At 31.7% G+C, this 19,690-nt stretch overlaps 1 protein-coding gene across 1 annotated transcript; it reads left to right on the top strand.

Moving 5' to 3' along the window:
• Window positions 1-774: 774 nt before the first annotated feature.
• LOC142224193 (juvenile hormone acid O-methyltransferase-like) lies at window positions 775-9,909 on the top strand. Its single transcript, XM_075293979.1, has 3 exons — window positions 775-1,220; window positions 9,316-9,602; window positions 9,669-9,909. Exons 1-3 carry the CDS (start codon window positions 847-849, stop codon window positions 9,845-9,847), a joined length of 840 nt encoding a protein of 279 aa, XP_075150094.1. The 5' UTR covers window positions 775-846; the 3' UTR covers window positions 9,848-9,909.
• The last annotated feature ends 9,781 nt before the right edge of the window (window positions 9,910-19,690 follow it).

Genomic DNA, 19,690 nt, shown 5'->3' with positions numbered 1-19,690 from the left:
AGTAGCGGTACATGTTTTGATATAGCTCCCATATAGACCGATCTCCTGATTTTACTTCTTGGGCTTCTAGAATCTGTAGAGATGTGCCGAAAATGGTGATTATCGGACCATGTTTCGATATAGCCCCCATATAGACCAATTTCTCGATTTTACTTCTTGGGCTTCTACAATCCGTAGTTTTTATCCAATTTGCCTGAAATTGGAAATCTAGAGGTATTCTAGGACCATAAAGAGGTGTGCCGAATATGTTGTATATCGTTACAGGTTTTGATATAGCCCCCTTATAAACCGTAGATCGGATATAGCCCCCTCACGTAGATCGGAGATCGCGTAGATCGGAGCAAAACTGTGGCGCCTGTAATAATATGGGTGTATATCGGGCGAAAGATATATAGGGAGCTATATTTAACTCTGTACCGACTTCAATAATGTCGAACAGATAACGTTCAAAAACAACAATATTTTTTCTGTAGCAAATACTGGAATGAAAAACAAACATAAAAAAGCTGTTACGAAATTAAAAATAACAAAGGAAAGAAAATATTTACATATGTAAATAGTGACAGTTAATGTAGAAAAACATTGGTGCTTAAACTAGGGTTAAAATACCCTGATACGCAAAAGAGTGGGGTAGGTTATGAAAAATGTTGTGAGTATTCAAAGCTGTAGTATTTTGTCAATAAAGCTTATCAGTGAATGTGTATTTTCAATAATTTCCTGATTTTATATTGAAATGTGCTAAGACTATGAAGCTCAATAACAGTTCGTTTCAGCTTTAACATGGATCGAAGAGCAATATTAAATAACATCTGAAGAATTCTGAAATAAGACCTCTATAGGTTCACAATGAACCATCCAGAATTGTATCACAAAGCCAATGAGGTTCAACGACATGATTCACAAACAGTTCTTGAAGAGTATGCAACAAAAATCCAATGGCGTTATGATGGTGAAGATTCCCTAATTGATTTGGGTTCAGGTTGTGGAGATGTCCTTGTTGATTTTGTATATCCTCGAATGCCATTGAATTTCAAGAGACTTGTATGTTCTGATATCAATCCGCAAATGGTCAATTATGCCCGAAAAAATTATGGCTATATAAATGGTTTGGAATTTCAATTATTCGATATGGAAACATCTGAGGAACTTCCAAATGATCTAAGAGAATCATTTGATCATGTGACATCATTTTATGCCTTAATGTGGGTAAAGAACGAAAGGTAGGTTAGACACAAAAACTACTAAACCAGGGTAGGAAAACACGAAATGTTATGAAATTTGCACTGTCATATTTGCCACATGAAATTTGTTTTGTTAGCAGCGTACACCCAGAGAAGGAATATGATCACCTCAAACATGTTTTAAGAGCAAAATGTTATTTTTGAGTTGTGACCATGTAACATGATTTTCGCAACCATATTATTGTTTCGGAAATCATGTATCTGATTTCGACAAACAGGTTATATTTGACGAGAAAATATCATTTTAGTGACAAACAGGTTACAAGGTCACCACACAAAAATAACATTTTGCTCTTGAAACATGTTTGAAGTGATCATATTCCTTCTCTGCGTGTATTATGTTATGTTCAAGTCACCAAACTAAATTGCATCTTAGTATATTTAAATAGAAACTTATTTATAATGGAATTCCAGCGTAGTAGTGTGTTTGCTTTATATTTGTTTTGTAAATCACCATCCTTTATGTTATTGTTGGTGAGGTCAAACACCTCAAAGTGAATTAAATGTTTATGTGTGGTGTGCACGTGACACGAAATTGAAACCCTCACATTGCCATAATTTAAATTATACTTTAGTCACGGTTAGTAGTTCATTGTAATTTACATAAATTGGCCGCTATGTGGCTTCAAATTACATAATGAAAATAAATAAAAAAAAAAATAAATTGTCGTGACTCATGAAAATTTTCGTGATCCGTGCGTGAGTCGTGAGTCACACTCATGACAACAGCGTGAGTGTGCATGAGCGTGATTAACAAACCAAAATGTCGTGCGTGAGTCACGAAAATAATATCTTCGTGAGTGTGCGTGAGTAACGAATTACACTCACGAAAATATTCCTGCTCACCAACATAAAACGTTTAAGAGTTAGGTTAGGTTAGGTTATGTGGCAGCCCGTTGTATCAGGCTCACTTAGACTATTCAGTCCATTGTGATACCACAGTGGTGAACTTCTCTCTTATCACTGAGTGCTGCCCGATTCCATGTTAATCTCAATGACAAGGGACCTCCTTTTTATAGCCGAGTCCGAACGGCGTTCCACATTCGAGTGAAACCACTTAGAGAAGCTTTGAAATCCTCAGAAATGTCACCAGCATTACTGAGGTGGGATAATCCACCGCTGAAAAACTTTTTGGTGTTCGGTCGTAGCAGGAATCGAACCCACCAAGGCCGTAGCCAGGATTTTAATTCGGGGGGGGTTCAATTTAAAAAAAAATATTCATATAATCTCATGTGTAGAAAATTTTATTTATGCATAGGTATGTATACAATATTTTTACAATATTAAATTGAGCCGACGGGCTTTTTGGGCAGCAAATAAATCAATGACTTCTTCAGTCGGCACATTTATTCGCCGATGAACCGACATTAATGCCAATCCATTGAGTCTACTCTCGCTAGTCGAATTTCTAAGATACGTCTTTAATCTCTTCATTGTTGAAAATGAAAGTTCGGATGAGTATGTAGTAACTGCAGGGATGGAAAATGCAGTACTATAGTACTTTTTTCAATACTTTTTCACCCCGGTCAGTACCGTAGTACCCCCGCGAATGATTTAGTACCTTTTGTGTAGACATTTTTGAGTCGATATCAGATTTATGGTACAATATCTTTGACAAAATATTTTAATATTTTGAGAAAGTCTTTATCAACCTTATTTGCTAATAGTCTTTTACAAATATGGTAAACAGACATGTTCATGTGGGAAGAAAATCTCGATTTTGTAAAAGACATAGTCAAAAACAGGATTTTATTGATTTTATTGATCAAGAATGTTTTAGTCGAAAAAAGAATGCGACTCTATATTATCGATTTTTTATTTCGGTAGAAAATGTTGTCAAATTTGTTATTTCAATTGAAAATTTTGTAAAAATTTTATTTCTATAGGAAATTTTTGCAAAATGTTATTTCTATAGAAAAAATTTTGCAACATTTTTTTTCTACAGAATTTTTTTGCAAAATTTTATTTCTATAGGAAACTTTTGCAAAATTTTATTTATATAGAAAATTTTGTCAAAATTTTATTTTCTTTAAAATTTAGTCTCTTGACAATAATTTTCCAGTGAAATTTTTGTAAAAAGTACCTTTCCGCTTAAAAAATACCTTTTTTGTACTTTCTTAAAAATTGAGTAACTGGCAAATTGACCAAAATTTTTAAAAGAATATGCACGTTTGGAAATATGTCTTTATTGCGCTCTCCAAGTGCTTCCATCGCTGAATTAAGCAGGTTCTTTTCGCAGGTTTTGCGCCATTTCATTTACACATGTGTGTTTGGCTATTTCGTTGTTGTTGCTATGGCTAAACAAAGCGAGTCATGTTCACAAAAAGAACAACAAACGCAAATAAAAAGCAGAAAGACATTTTCCAAAAATGAAATTTGTGGTGCGAGAACAAAAACAATTTGTTTTTTGTTCGGCCGTCGTTTAACGGACTTTTCAACTACACCCTCACAAAAAATCGCTTCTGTAACATATACTCCCAAACATATTTTGCTTCAATCATATACATTTTTGGGTATTGCCCAAACATTTATATGTTTGATCTCTACCAATATATAATATGTTTGAAAGCATATTGGTCTAAACAATATATGTTTGGGTAGTCTAAGTTCCAAACATTTTGTATTTTTGCATCCAAATTCAATAATGTTGTCTTCCAAACAACAATATGTTATTATGTGACCATATAATATGTTTGGAAGCATTTTGCACCCAAAAATATTATATGCTTAAAAAAAATTCTCCCAAAGAATATTGTGCTCAAAATTTTATTTATTTATTTATATATTTACAATCATAATGAATTATGAAAATAAACAGGTAATATAGGTGCTAACAACAGAGGTTTTCGACCTGAATGCTCAAAATTTTGTTTCTGCCCAATTGTGTATTCCCCGACATCTTTCTCACTTCCACGAGATTTTTTAATTCTTAGCCCCTTTTTCTGTAATACAAACATTGTAGAAGAAATTATTCAATTTTATGATTTTTTTTATTTCTTATTTTATTTTTACCTTTTGCCGGACAGGGATTCGAACAGCGGACCACACAGTTTGTAAGGATCAAAGAAGTAGCTGATCAATTGCCCAAGGAAAAATAAAATGTAAATTTTGTAATAACAAGCAACAACCACCAACTTAATTCAATAGCGCTCCAAGCTACTAAACACATATATGTTTATAGGCTATTTCTAAATTAATATATGTTTGCATTCAAGCATATTATATTTACAAACATTTTATGTCCCAAACATAATATGTTCTAACATATTAACATATATGTCCCAAACATGTTATGCTAGTTTATGAACATTATATGCTTGCACTCAAAAATATTGTGTTTAAAAATGTGTGTTCCAAACATATAATGTTTATAGCCAAACATATGAAAAACAGTCTTTTTCAACCGTGTAGTATTCTATGATTTGTGCAACTTTTATAGGTAAGCGTTTTTCAAAATAAAACCTCCAGCTTTTCTTCAACATCTTCGATAAGATTTTTCTATGCAGCTAAAAATATATATTTATTTATATAAAAATATTCATTCATTTCGGGGGGGGTTTGATCCCCCACATCCCCCCCCCTGAATACGGCCTTGGAACCCACGACCTTGTGTATGCAAGGCGGGCATGCTAACCATTGCACCACGGTGGCTCCCTAAAGAGTTAAATTCAATTACAATTTTAGTGACACCTGGGATCCCAGCAAAAAAAAATGAGCTTCCAAACAAGTAGTTTGGATCCCCAATCTGTGATCCGGAAGTAGTGCAAACATGGATCATCTCCAATGAATTTTACATGGACTTGTCATAGGACGGAAGTACTCCCTTTTTGGATCCTTTGCATCGCTTTAGAAGTTGTGCCCTGGAAGTTAATTTGAATGAAGAAATTTAAAAAGCGAAACAAATTTTTTTTTCAACCAATTTCATTTTTTTTCAACCATATTTTTTATTACACTATTATTTTCCTATTATCTAACTTTTTACAATTTGAAAAACTTTTTCGCTCCGACCAGGGGCTGAACCTGGGTTTGATGGCACCATAACAGAACACCTTAGCACACTCACCTACAAACGTCATTGAACATAAAGCGTCGAAAGGTCAGTTCAAGTGTTTATGATATGATCGTAATACGACACCAAGGAATAACATTCTAATTGCTTCTCGAGAGGTTCTTTATTAGTATGAACGAAAAAATAAGAAACGCAGGTTCAAATCTCACCAGCGGCAATTTTTTTATCAAATATTTTTTCTAAAAAATTATTTTTTTTTTATGGTATGCATCGTTTTTATTTTTTACAAAAAAAAATATTAAAAATTCTCGTAATTTGCAAAAAGAACTTCCATGGAAGCGAAAAAGTCAAACGGCACAGGCTCAAATCCCAGCGGGGATGAAATAATTTTTTTTTATTATTATTTTTTTGCACTTAAAATAGCCTGATTGCGTTCTTTCTAATACTTGTCCACAAGGTTAGGTTAGGTTATGTGGCAGCCCGATGTATCGCTCACTTAGACTATTCAGTCCATTGTGATACCACAGTGGTGGTTATCACTGAGTGCTGCCCGATTCCATGTTAAGCTCAATGACAAGGGACGTTCTATTTATAGCCGAGTCCGAACGGCGTTCCACATTTCAGTGAAACCACTTAGAGAAGCTTTGAAACCCTCAGAAAAGACACCAGCAATACTGATGTGGGATAATCCACCGCTGAAAAATTTTTGGTGTTCGGTCGTAGCAGGAATCGAACCCACGACCTTGTGTATGCAAGGCGGGCATGGTAACCATTGCACCATGGTGGCTCCCACTCCCACTTGTCCACAAGGACTGCATCGGAAGTAGAAAAAATCATTGGGGGATCCCCCGATGCGCTTTAGAAGAAATGTTTGTGGACTTGTCCAAAAGGACTGCATCGGAAGTTGAAAAAACTCTATGGGGGATTCTGGGATGGGCTTTAAAAGAAATGTCTGTAGAACAACTTCCAATTTTTTTTGCTGGGATGTTAAGAGTTTAATAACACTCTCGATTTTAATAATGCTCATGTTTTCAGACACCTCGGTAAGGCAAATTAATCATAGAATTATTCGTGAGTCACGATATTTTTCGTGAGTCTCGACGTTTTCGTGCGTGAGTACAAATTTTCTTTTCGTGGGTGTGCGTGAGCGTGAGTCCTACCAAAAAATATCGTGCATGAGTGTGCGTGAGTATGATTTGCAGTCGTGAGTGTGAGTGTGCGTGAGCGTGACTATTACTCATGTGCACACCTCTAGTGGAAACATAAATCTTATTAATGATACTGGTAGCTTTATCGAAAGAAACAATATGTGGCTCCGTGAGTGAGAACTCATATTCAACGAAGTCCCGTCTAAAGGGCTTTGCAAAAATAAATTTCCTCTGTTGAATAAGCTACTCTTGTAGTTTAAGTTAGATTGAAGTTTAGTTAAGTTAGATTGAAAGTCAAAGAGAGAAGTTCACCACTGTGGTATCACAATGGACTGAATAGTCTAAGTGAGCCTGATACATCGGGCTGCCACATAACCTAACCGAACCTAACCTTAGTCAACGCTTGGTTTTAAGCTGAAATAAAAATAACAATAACAAACAAAACAAAAGAAATAAAAATTTGACAAAAAATCAAAAAAAAAATTTTGATAACATTTTCTAAAAAAATTGACAAAAAAATAATAAATTTTTTATAGAAATTAAATTTGGAACAACATTTTCTAAAGAAATAAAATTTTGACAAAATTTTCCATAGAAATAAAATTTTTCAAAATTTCATACACAAATAAAATTTTGACATAATTTTTTATAGAAATAAATTTTAGACAAAATTTTTGTATAGAAATAACAGTTTGACAAAACATTCTATAGAAATAACAGTTTGACAAATATTCTATAGATCTAACAAAAAAAATCTATAGAAATAAAATTTCGACAAAATTTTCTATAGAAATAAAATTTTGACAAAATTTTCGATAGAAATAAAATTTTGACAAAATTGTCTATAGAAATAAAATTTTGACAAAATTTTCTATAGAAATAAAATTTTGACAACATTTTCTATAGAAATGAAATTTTGACAAAATTTTCTAGGAAATAAAATTTTGCAAAATGTTCTATAAAAATAAAATTTTTACAAAATTTTCTAAAATTTTTTGCTATAGAAATAAAATTTTGACAATATTCCCTATAGAAATAAAATTTTGACAAAATTATGTATAGAAATAAAATTTTGACAAAATTTTCTATGGAAATAAAATGTTGACAAAATTTTCTATAGAAATAAAATTTTGACAAAATTTTCTATCGAAATAAAATTCTGAAAAAAATTTCTCTAGAAATAAAATTTTGACAAAATTTTATATAGAAATAAAATTTTTACAAAATATTATATAGAAATAAAATATTATATACAAAATATTATGGAAATAAAATGTTGACAAAATTTTCTATAGAAATAAAATTTTGACAAAATTTTCTATCGAAATAAAATTCTGAAAAAAATTTCTCTAGAAATAAAATTTTGACAAAATTTTATATAGAAATAAAATTTTTACAAAATATTTTATAGAAATAAAATTTTGACAAAAATTTTTATAGAAATACAATTTTGACTAAATTTTCTATAGAAATAAAATTTTTACAAAATGTTCTAAAAAAATTAAATTTTGACAAAAATTTCGAAAAAATTGAATTTTGACAAATTTTTTTTATAGAAAATGATTTTTGGCAGGGTATTATTAGTTAGTGCCTATGTTTATAATACCCAAAAGAAGACGAGAAGGATGATTTCTTTGACAAAATTGCTCAGGGTGGATCACTGAATCGATCTAACCATGTCCATCTGTCTGTGAACTTATTTTTGTGATAAACGTCTGGGTCGCAGTTTTAGCAAAATTAGAACTAGTATCTATTTTTGGTCATTGATTTCGGAAGAAATTGGTTCAGATTTACATATAACTTCTAGGGATGATTTAGTCGGCCCAGCCCGACTTTAGACTTTCCTTACTTGTTGTTTTTTTTTATACATAATTTTATTGTTCAAAAGTAAAAATGTCGGAAATAATTTAGATTTGTTCGAATTGGCTACCTTTGGCAAAAATCATGGCCTTTAAGAGATCACAAAGCCATCACACGCTGCACGAAAGTGGATCTTCGGAATTGTTGTCCATTGGAAATAATTCTGGAACTGACGTTTATTTAGTTCTTACCACTTTTTCTGTAATGCAAACAATGCAAAAGAAATTATTCGATTTTATAATGTTACCTTTCACCTAGACGGGAAATGGAGCCAGGGTCCATACAATGTGTAAGCCAACACATTATCCACTGGTCTACGTAGCTGTTCATCACCAGGCAATTATCGCTATAGCCATCTAGTCATATAGCTATGCGGTTATATGTATAGAGTATAGTTTTGGGCGCCCACGAGACGATGTAAAGAAACTTTATTTACAGACATATACCTTTAGTTGGCCACTTTCTTAAAAATACAACTTTTGGGAACGAAAATAATGTAGTTTTACATATATTCCAAAAATGTTCGCAAGATTTCGAAAAGATGTTCGGCATACTACATTTTTACTATGAAACTTTAAAATGTGTCTTATTAAAAACTTAATATCAGAAAAGGTAGGTGCTTGATAAACGAAAAGAAAAAAAATATTTTTTTTATTATTGCAAAAATACAAATTTTGTATCAAACACATTTTTTGATGATAAAAGTTTGAAATATTCGATTAAATTAAAAGAATCTGTAACAAAAGCGCGACGTTTTCAATACACGTTTTCCAAAAGTTTCGTTTGACTATATAGAAGCCCAAGAAGTAAAATCTGGAAATCGGTTTATATGGGCTTTATATCGAAACCTGGAACGTGCAAACAAAACACGAATCTGTGCCAAATTTTATCATTATAAAATAGTTCGACCAGAAGGAGCCAAATGAATGGCTTCAATTAAAAAATTTTTATTTAATCACCTTTTGAATTTAATGTTATTTCAAATTCAATTATTTTTGGTTTGTCTTTGAAATTATTTGTTGATATTTCTTTATACATATGTATTATATAATTTCAGACAAGCTTTGCAAAACATATACGATTTATTGCGTCCTGAAGGCGGTGATTGCCTGCTAACATTTTTGGCATCACATCCCACAATAGCTGGCTACAAACTAGCCCGTCAAATGGAAAAATGGTCTAAATATATGCATGATTTGGATTCAGTATTACCAGTGTCATTACAAAACTCATCGCAACCAGCAGAAGAATTTTCGCAATTAATGTCAACATTGAATTTTACGGAATACACCGTTGATGTGCAGGATAGAATATTTGTCTACGATAGTTTAGAAGTATTCAAGGGTAAGAGCTTTGAATATTATAAGCAAAAGAATTAATCAATAAAGATGATTTTTTTGTTTTAAATAGAAAATATGAAAGCTGTAAATCCTTTCCTGGATCGTATACCAGTCGTGTTACATGAAGAATATATGAACGATATTATGGCAATGATTTTGAAATGTATGGATCTGCCTAGGCATAGTGATGTATATAAGATAAGCTTTCCAGTATCCTATAAGATATTGATAGTATATGCAAGAAAATAAAATATCATATTAGGAATCCAACAAAAAAAAAATTTACACTTCCAAAATATCCAAGCACATAACTACACAAAAAGTCCTTTTAATTCACCTTTTATACCCACCGATCTACGTCCTGCAATTTGGCACAGACTCGTTTTTTGTTTCCAGGCAGATAAAGTTCGAAGATGGACTATATCGGTCCAAGTTTTGATATAAACCCACCCCCCGATTTGGGGTCTTGGGCTTCTAGAAACCGGATTTTTAAACCGATTTGCCTGAAATTTGAAATCTAGAGGTATTTCATAGGTGTACCAAAACTGACCGAAAATGTACCATATAGACCAATCTACCGATTTTACTTCTGGGGCTTCTAGAAGCCGTATTTTCTATCCGATTTGCCTGAAATTGGAAATCTAGAGGTATTTTGGTACCGTAAATAGGTGTGTCGAAAATGGGGTATATCGGTCCATGTCTTGGTATAGCCCCCATATAGACCGATCTTCCTATTTTACTTCTTGGGCTTCCAGAAATCGTGAATATGGTGTGTACCGGTCTATGGTTAGCTATAGCCCCCATATAGACCGATCTCCCGATTTTACTTCCTGAGCTTCTAACCGTAATTTATATCCAATTTTCCTGAAATTTGAAATCTAGAGGTATTTTAGGACTATAAATTGGTTTTCAGTGGTGTAAATCGCTCCATGTTTTGGTATATCCCCCATATAGATCGATCGCCTGAGTTTACTTCTTGGGCTTCTAGAAACCATAGCTTTTAATCGATTTGCCTGAAATCCGATACAAAAACCTGTATCGGATTTAGTTTTTATAGGTCCATTTGGTAAGGGTTCCGATTTCACTTCTTGAGGGTATAGAAGGCGCACTGATCATGAAAATTACTTGAAACTGAATGTAAAATTTCCCGATTTTACTTCTCGTAATCATTTAAATAATGGGATTTTAGATTTCAAATCAAAACGTCATTTCATAATTTTTCTTACCTTCTGAAATTCTGAAAAAAAATTTGTGTAAGAAAATTCTCATTTGGCAAAGCACCGATTGCTAAGCCGATCTCTTTTCCAAAAAGCATTATGTATCCACTAACTAACTGTAAAAGGTTTCATTATCCTACCGGTAAACCGCTGAGAAATATGCAAATTACAAAAAAAAAGTTTTTTTTTTTAACATATGATCCCTTTTGGGGATTTTGATACGAATTTTGGGAATGATATATTCAGCAATATTTCTTAACACAATTTTTCCTGCAAAACTCAATAAAATCATAATGATATCATAATTCAAAAGTTATAAAGGTTTCAATTAATATTTTTAATTGACGATAAATTTGAATATAAAAACAATTGTTCCTTGACCCAAAAACAATTTTTGTAATTTTTGTTTTTCTCTATTACAAAAGAAGAAAGTCCTCTCTAATATCTTTCCAACAATATATTATGTTATATTTAGACCTTTGCGGGTGATATAGTGCATATCTGCAAATGTACTTTTATATGGGGCTATACCTAAATCTGAACCGATTTCGACCAAATTCGGACGATATTATCAAATAAGCTCCTTGCACAAAATTTGAAGCCACTCACAGCAAAATCCTAGCTTCTGGGCCTATATAAGTGCATATCGGGCGTTAGATATATATGTGAGCTATATTTATATCTGAACCGATTTTAACTAAATTCAGTGCGTAAAATGTTACCACCTGTGTAAAATTTCAAGTAAAACGGAGTGAAACTTTGGTCTCGGAGTGAAAATGTGGTCTTTGGTGGTCATGTGAGTCTAACTCGGGCGTAGGTTTTGTATGGGAACTATATCTAAATCTGAGCCGATGTACAACAAATTTACCTCACTTGACTATATCATTAATTGTACTCCTTGTAAAAATTTGAAGCAAATCAAAGTAAAACTCTGGAAACTTAGAGGAAGACACCTCAGTTTTCACAAAAAAATATGTTGATATTTTTATCCGTTCACAAGTTTCAAAATTATTTCAGGAAAGCGATTTGCAACCACTGTGATCCGTTCAGTAACAAGCCAATGTTAAATTCATCCATTCTGCGCCAATTTTACACTACGTCTGGATCCAAAAAGAACACGCTCACAACTTTTTTGGCGACGCGTTTCTTTGCTGCGAATGTTGTATTAAAGTTTATATGAATCGAATGAACTTAGCTCCTCCACGAGGCTTCAGAAATCAAATCGATATGGACCAATTTTTGCACAACCGCGAAATCTAATTTTGAGGGAATTTACTTGTTGCAAACAACATCAAACAAAATGTATGGAGATTAATGCTTGGACCGGCTCACAGTGCTTCGATCCCACACAACGAATGGACAAAAATAGAAGGATGCTTCGCAGGAAAACGAAACTTTGTAGGACCTTATTGAAGGTCAATACTAAGAAAAAATGCAAATTTTGGGTCAGATCGGACAACTCCTTCACGTTCCTCATATATAAAAAGGGATCAAAAATATCTGATTGAATAAAGGGGTAAGATAACGAAAATAGCAAAATGTTCGTGATTCGGGAACAGTTAACAGGTTGGCTGATAAGTCCCCGGTCTGACACATAGATGGCGTCCAATGTCACATATCGACGGAAAAACTCGGATGTATTACGAGTTAACAGCTGCAAACACCGCTCAGAATCATCAACACGTTGTTGTTTTTGGTCAAATGTGAGCTCGCGCGGCACCCATTTTGCACAGAGCTTCCGCATATCCAAATATTGATGAATGATATGGCCAACACGTTGGGTTAGGTTAGGTTATGTGGCAGCCCGATGTATCAGGCTCACTTAGACTATTCAGTCCATTGTGATACCACAGTGGTGAACTTCTCTCTTATCACTGAGTGCTGCCCGATTCCATGTTAAGCTCAACGACAAGGGACCTCCTTTTTATAGCCGAGTCCGAACGGCGTTCCACATTCCAGTGAAACCACTTAGAGAAGCTTTGAAACCCTCAGAAATGTCACCAGCATTACTGAGGTGCACAGAAAAAAAAGTGTCTCGTAAATTTAAGAAGATTTTTATAAAAATTTATTACAAGAATTTTCCAAAATTTTAGTTCATTTTTCGTATCTTCAACGAAAATTAACTACTCGAAAGGAAATTTTACAAATTCTAAGTAGCAATCGTTTAGTTCATGGCCTACAAAATACGATGGAAATTTCCTTAAAAAATTTCTTAACTGGTAGTTAAAAATTCGTTTGTCATGCTATAAAACTACTTGTAAAATGTAAAGTATTTTGTAAATAATAAGTGCAATTTACTATAAAATTTTTTTGTATGAGAAATATTTTTTTTTACGAAAAATGAACTTGAAAGTGGATAGCAATTTCTTACTGACAATTCCTATAGTTACTAATTGTTGGTAGAAAATTACCCAATAAAATATTTTTAGTTCACATGTAATTAAATTTATAGACATTTTCGTTAAATAATGGTAGATAACATTTCATGAAAATTTTGCAAATTTTAAGTTAAACGTTTCATCGTTCATAAACTGGTGTGCCTTTACGAATATTATTCTTAGAGTAAATTGTCAGCAGATGCGATGAACAGTGCATAGTACAGAGATCTTTATCGGCATAGTGGAATGTGATTAATGTAAAGATGATGTTACTTGAGTTTTGTTGTGTATACATGAGCGTGGGGTTGTTTTTATTTTTGTTCATTTAGTGGTTTGCGTGTGTGTTTGTTATTCGCGGATGGTTTATTTGGCTAGATGAGGTGTTGTTTTCAATAATGGCACATGTGTTTTTGTTGTTGTAGGAATGTTTTGGCTTTGCTTGGTTTTGTTTGGCATGCTTCAGTTGTATAGTTGGCGTTGGCGTGGGCTGTTGCATCTTTTTAGCTGGTATGCAACAAGGGAATATAAAGACATGGAATATTTTGGATTTTTGAGACATATATTAGTGTTTGTTTATTAAACCTTTTAAATGAAAGTTATTAATATTTTATCGGTAGTTTAGAAAAAAGTTATTAGGGATATTTAGGAAAATATGTTGAAAGTGTATTGAAATTTTTATTATTCTATGTAAAAAAAAATAATATTCAATTCCAGATGAATTTGGAAAATTTTTGTTATATCTCAGCGTATAGTTTATTCATAAATTGGTAAGTATTTTTTTAATATGACTTTCTTTTAAAAAGAATATTTTTTATGTATATTATTATTTGTTAATTAATTTTTTTGGAAACCAGTTCAATGTTTTTCTTTGTTGTAAAAACAATATTTAATTTCAGAGCAACTCCAGATGGATTCGAACAAATTTAAAAAATAGAGAATTGGTAAGTTTTCTTTTAAAAATTGCCTTTTTTCGACTAGAATATTTACGTTTTTATGACATTTTTATCATCAAAATTACAGATTTTTAATACTTTATTTTAGTATTTCTTTAATAAATTTTTTTGGAAACCAATGTAATATTTTTAATGTAAAAACAAATATCTAATTTCAGAATAAACCCTTAAAAATTTGGACACATTTTTAGTACTCCTTTGCCTGTAATTTAATAGTGAATTGGTAAGGATTCTTTAACTTTCTTTTAACAAGAATATTTGGTTTTTATGCATATTATTATTTTTTTCATTAGATTTTTTGAAAACCTATTTAATAATTTTATTTAATGTAAAAAATAAATATTTAATTTCAGAGTAACCCAAATAAATTTGGACAACTTTTTATATTTCCCCTCAGCGTACAATTTAATAGAGAATTGGTAAGTTTTATATTAAAACTTTGGCTTTCTTTCAACTAGAATATTTATTTTATTATATCTTTCACATCGATAACAACACAGTTTTATGAGTTTATTTAGAATACTTCATTATTTCTCTAATTGTTTCAGGTACAAATTTTATGAGATACGTTTTCCAAAGAAAAGTTAAATTCCTTACACCATTTGATAAAATGCCCCAAATATTGTAAGTTACAAGCTAAAATGAAGAATTAAAAATTATATTTCATTACATGGTGTTAATTTTTAACAATTTTCATTATTGTTTCCATTTTTTCTAGCAAGATATGTGAAAAAATTACCTACGATGAATAAAAAAAGGATAAGTCAAAATGTTCAAACAGCGAGTTCAAATGAACTACTCTCTGTTCCACGTGGTCATAATTTTTATTCACAAAAAACATTGTATTAAGAACTTTCATCATAAGTTTTTGGAATAAAGTACTTTTGCTTAAAGAAAGTTTAATTTTAATGTATGAAAATTTTCATAATAGTAAAACGGTTTGTTGTTCCTTTAATTATTTAATGTCTCTGTACTGTGGAATGATTGATTTAAAAATAGTTTAGTCGTCGACATTTTAAAGAGACTGTTAACCAATTTTTATTATCGGGTTTCTTACAAAATAAGCAAGTAAACCAAAATAATACTGACTTTTTTACTTGGTAGGGGTATATAAATCTTATGGTGTTGTAAAAATGAACTAAACTACAATGTTATAGATGAACTAAAATTTAAGAAAATTATAAACTAGACAAGTTGAAAAAAATCTTAAGGGCTAAATCATGGTCAATATTACTACAGTTTAGTTCATTTTGCAATGGAAAAGGGTTCACTGTTTTTTCAGTGTGGAATAGTCCACCGCTGAAAAACTTTTTGGTATTCGGTCGTAGCAGGAATCAAACCCACGACCTTGTGTATGCAAGGCGGGCATGCTAACCATTGCACCACGGTGGCTCGACTTCAGTTGGAAATTAGACAATGTTTCAAATACAAATAATTTTTAAGATGTCAATTTAAAGACAACTTCATTAATTTTGAAGATCTTTTTCTGAATTATTAAAGCCAAGTTTACCTTAGTCCAACAACATTTTTTTTCATGCCAAGCTAAATTCGCATTCTTATTTTGAGAACACGACAACATTTTTTTGTGATATTAGAAAACATTTAATTTTTTGAGTTGAAAGCTAACAACAAATATAAAACAAAATTAAAGAAGAAATGAAATTCAGAAATATTATTTTTTGTTAAAAGTCCTCAAAATACAAACAAGATGGCCAACAAGTGAAAATTGGTAAAATTTTATATGTTTTACAAAGTTTTGAAGGAAATAACGTTAATTTTTCATAATTAGCAAACTATTATTTATTTAATGTAAAATTAAAAACAAATATAAAACAAGTATATACGGCCGTAAGTTCGGCCAGGCCGAAGCTTATGTACCCTCCACCATGGATTGCGTAAAAACTTCTACTGAAGACTGTCATCCATCCGGCTATATATAACTATAGACCGATATGGACCAATTTTGGCATGGTAATTAGCGGTCTTATACTAACACCACGTTGCAAATTTCAACCGGATCGGATGAATTTTGCTCCTCCAAGAGGTTCCGGAGATCAAATCTGGGGAACGGTTTATATGGGGGCTATATATAATTATGGACCGATATGGACCAATTCTTGCGTGTTTGTTAGAGACCACATTCTAACACCATGTTCCAAATTTCAACCGGATCGCATGAATTTTGCTCCTCCAAGAGGCTCCGGAGGACAAATCTGGGAATCGATTTATATGGGGGCTATATATAATTATGGACCAATACGGACCAATTTTTGCATGGTCATTAGAGAACATATACCAACACCATGTACCAAATTTCAGCCTGATAGGATGAAATTTGCTTTTCTTAGAGGCTCCGCAAGCCAAATCGGGGGATCGGTTTATATGGGGGCTATATATAATTTTGGACCGATGTGGACCAATTTTTGCATGGTTGTTACATACCATATACTAACGCCATGTACCAAATTTGAGCCGGATCGGATGAAATTTGGTTCTCTTAGAGGCTCCGCAAACCAAATCGGGGGATCGGTTTATATGGGGGCTATAAACCGATCCCCGATATGGAGCAATTTTTGCATGGTTGTTAGAGACCATATAGTAACACCATGTACCAAATTTCAGCCGGATCGGATGAAATTTGCTTCTCTTAGAGCAATCGCAAGCCAAATTTGGGGGTCCGTTTATATGGGGGCTATACGTAAAAGTGGACCGATTGCAATACCATCCGACCTACAATTTGTAATATCACCCGACCTACATCAATAACAACTACTTGTGCCAAGTTTCAAGTCGATAGCTTGTTTCGTTCGGAAGTTAGCGTGATTTCAACAGACGGACGAACGGATGGACATGCTCCGATCGACTCAGAATTTCACCACGACCCAGAATATATATACTTTATGGGGTCTTAGAACGATATTTCGATGTGTTACAAACGGATTGACAAAGTGTACCCTCCCCATCCTATGGTGGAGGGTATAACAAAATCAAAAAAAGAAATGAAATTCAGAGATATATTGTTTACAAGTCCTCAAAATGCCACCAAGATCGGTAAAATGCAAATATGTTTAAATTAAAAAACGAAATCTTCATCAAAAGAAAAAGATCTTATTTTGGAAAATTTTGTCAACATTTTATTCCAATAGAAAATTTTATCAACAATTTATTCCTATAGAAAATTTTGTCAATATTTTATTTCTATAGAAAATTTTGTCAACATTTTATTTCTATAGAAAATTTTGTCAAAATTTTATTTCTATAGAAATTTTTTTTAATTTATTTCTATATATTTTTTTTTAATTTTATTTCTATAGAAAATTTTGTCAAAATTTTATTTCTATAGAAAATTTGTCAAAATTGTATTTCTATAGAAAATTTTGTCAACATTTTATTCCAATAGAAAATTTTGTCAACAATTTATTCCCATAGAAAATTTTGCCAACATTTAATGTCTATAGAATATTTTTTCAACATTTTATTTCTATAGAAAATTTTGTTAACATTTTGTTTCTATAGAAAATTTTGTTAAAATTTTATTTCTATAGAACATTTTGTCAAAATTTTATTTCTACAGAAAATTTTATCAACATTTATTTTTATAGAAAATTTTATTTCTGTAGAAAATTTTGTCTATAGAATTTTTTTAAAGTTTTGAAAAATTTTGTCAAAATTTTATTTCTATAGAAAATTTGCTCAAAATTTAATTTCTATAGAAAATTTTTCAAAATTGTATTTTTATAGAAAAATTTGTAAAAATTTATTTGCCTAGAAAAATTTTAAAATTTTTTTTTTAATTTTATTTTTATAGAAATGTTTAAAACTTTAAAAAACCACATTGTGGTCAGGGTATAATAACTTTGATTTGCCAAAAAATGTGTCTAGCAGAAATATTGATTTTAGACTCCATAAAATATATACCGATCAGAATCACCTCCTGAGTCGATCTAGCGCTTGGTGTCCGTCCGTCCTTCCATCCGTCCGTCTGTCCATGTATTTATTGTTCACAGGATTCCGGTCGCAATTATTAACCGATTTTGATGAAGTTTGGTACAGGGTATGTTTTGGGCACAAGAACGAACGCTATTGAAATCGCATTAAATTTAGATATAGCTCCCATATATATGTATCGCCCGATTTCGACAAATGGGGTCACGTTGCGCTATTTTACAAACGGATTGTCAAATTTAGCAAAAAGTAATCTTCTGCATCACCCTTCAAGGCTGCAAAATTTCATCCAAGTCGGTTCAGATTTAGATATAGCTCTCATATATATGTATTGCTTGATTTTCCCGAATTTGGCCATAAAACCCTTATTTATCAACAGATCTTACGCAAAGTTGGTTTACTATAATCTTCTATAGTACTAACAATATGTGCAAAAAATCATCGAAATCGGTTCAGCTATATAGCTATATAGTTTCCGTACATATGTACCGCCAGATTTTTCTAAATTTGGCTATAAAAACCTTATTTATCAACCTATATTACTCAAAGTTGGCCAAATATAATACTCTATAGCACTAACTATATGTGCAAAATTTCATCGAAATCGGTTCAGATTTAGATATAGCTCCCATATATATGTATAGCCCGAGTTTCCCAAATTTGGCCATAGAACCCTTATTTTTTTTTTAACTGACCTTACTCAAAGTTAACTAGATCCAGTCTTCTACAGTACTAACTGTATGTTCAAAGTTTCATCGAAATTGGTTCAGATGTAGATATAACTCCCATATATATGTATTGCCCGATTTTGAAAAATTTGCCCCTACACACAAAAAAATTTGACGAAAAATTTTTCAATTAAAATTTTAATTGAGTTTTAAAAAATATTCAATTAAAAATTTAATTGATTCAAAAAATTTTTTAATTGAAACAAAAATCAATCACAAAAATAATAGTATCAATTAATTTTTTAATTGGATCAATTAACTTTTTAATTGACCTCCAATTATTTATTTAATTGATACTATCATTTCTGTGATTGAAGACATTTCAATTAAAAATTAATTGGATATATTAATTTCGTGATTGAATCAGAAAAAAAATTTTTTGTGTGTAGCAACCTTATGTTTGACCATAGAGGCCTCATTTCTTAACTGATCTTACTCAAATTTAGCACAAGGTCACCTTCTGTGGTTTCAATTAAACCTGGCAAATATCATCTAAATCGGTTCCGATATGTATACATCGCTCGATTTTCCCAAATTTGGCCATAATACTCTTATTTATTAACCAATCGTATTTAGACTTACATGTAACTCTTACATAATAATATTGCCCGATGTTCCCGAATTTCGATTTATTATCCACATTAATTGTTTCATTGATTTACTACCCACATTTATTGAGCGATTTCCTCTTTTTTAATAATGGACTCAATATTAGTTGTATACTAACTCTGTAGGTGCAAAATCAACTATAGCTACAACTATATATAATATCAGACATTTCTGTTCAGATTGTGACAAAACTCCCATAAAAATGTACCCCTTAATGTTCCTAAATATGGAAATGCGGTCTATCGCTTAAACCAATACCAAT

The sequence above is a fragment of the Haematobia irritans genome, chromosome 2 (genome assembly GCF_050003625.1).
Source record: "Haematobia irritans isolate KBUSLIRL chromosome 2, ASM5000362v1, whole genome shotgun sequence".
Taxonomy (NCBI): Eukaryota; Metazoa; Arthropoda; class Insecta; order Diptera; family Muscidae; genus Haematobia; species Haematobia irritans.
Note: the sequence above shows the minus strand (reverse complement) of the source record. Positions and strands in the feature narration are given on the sequence as shown.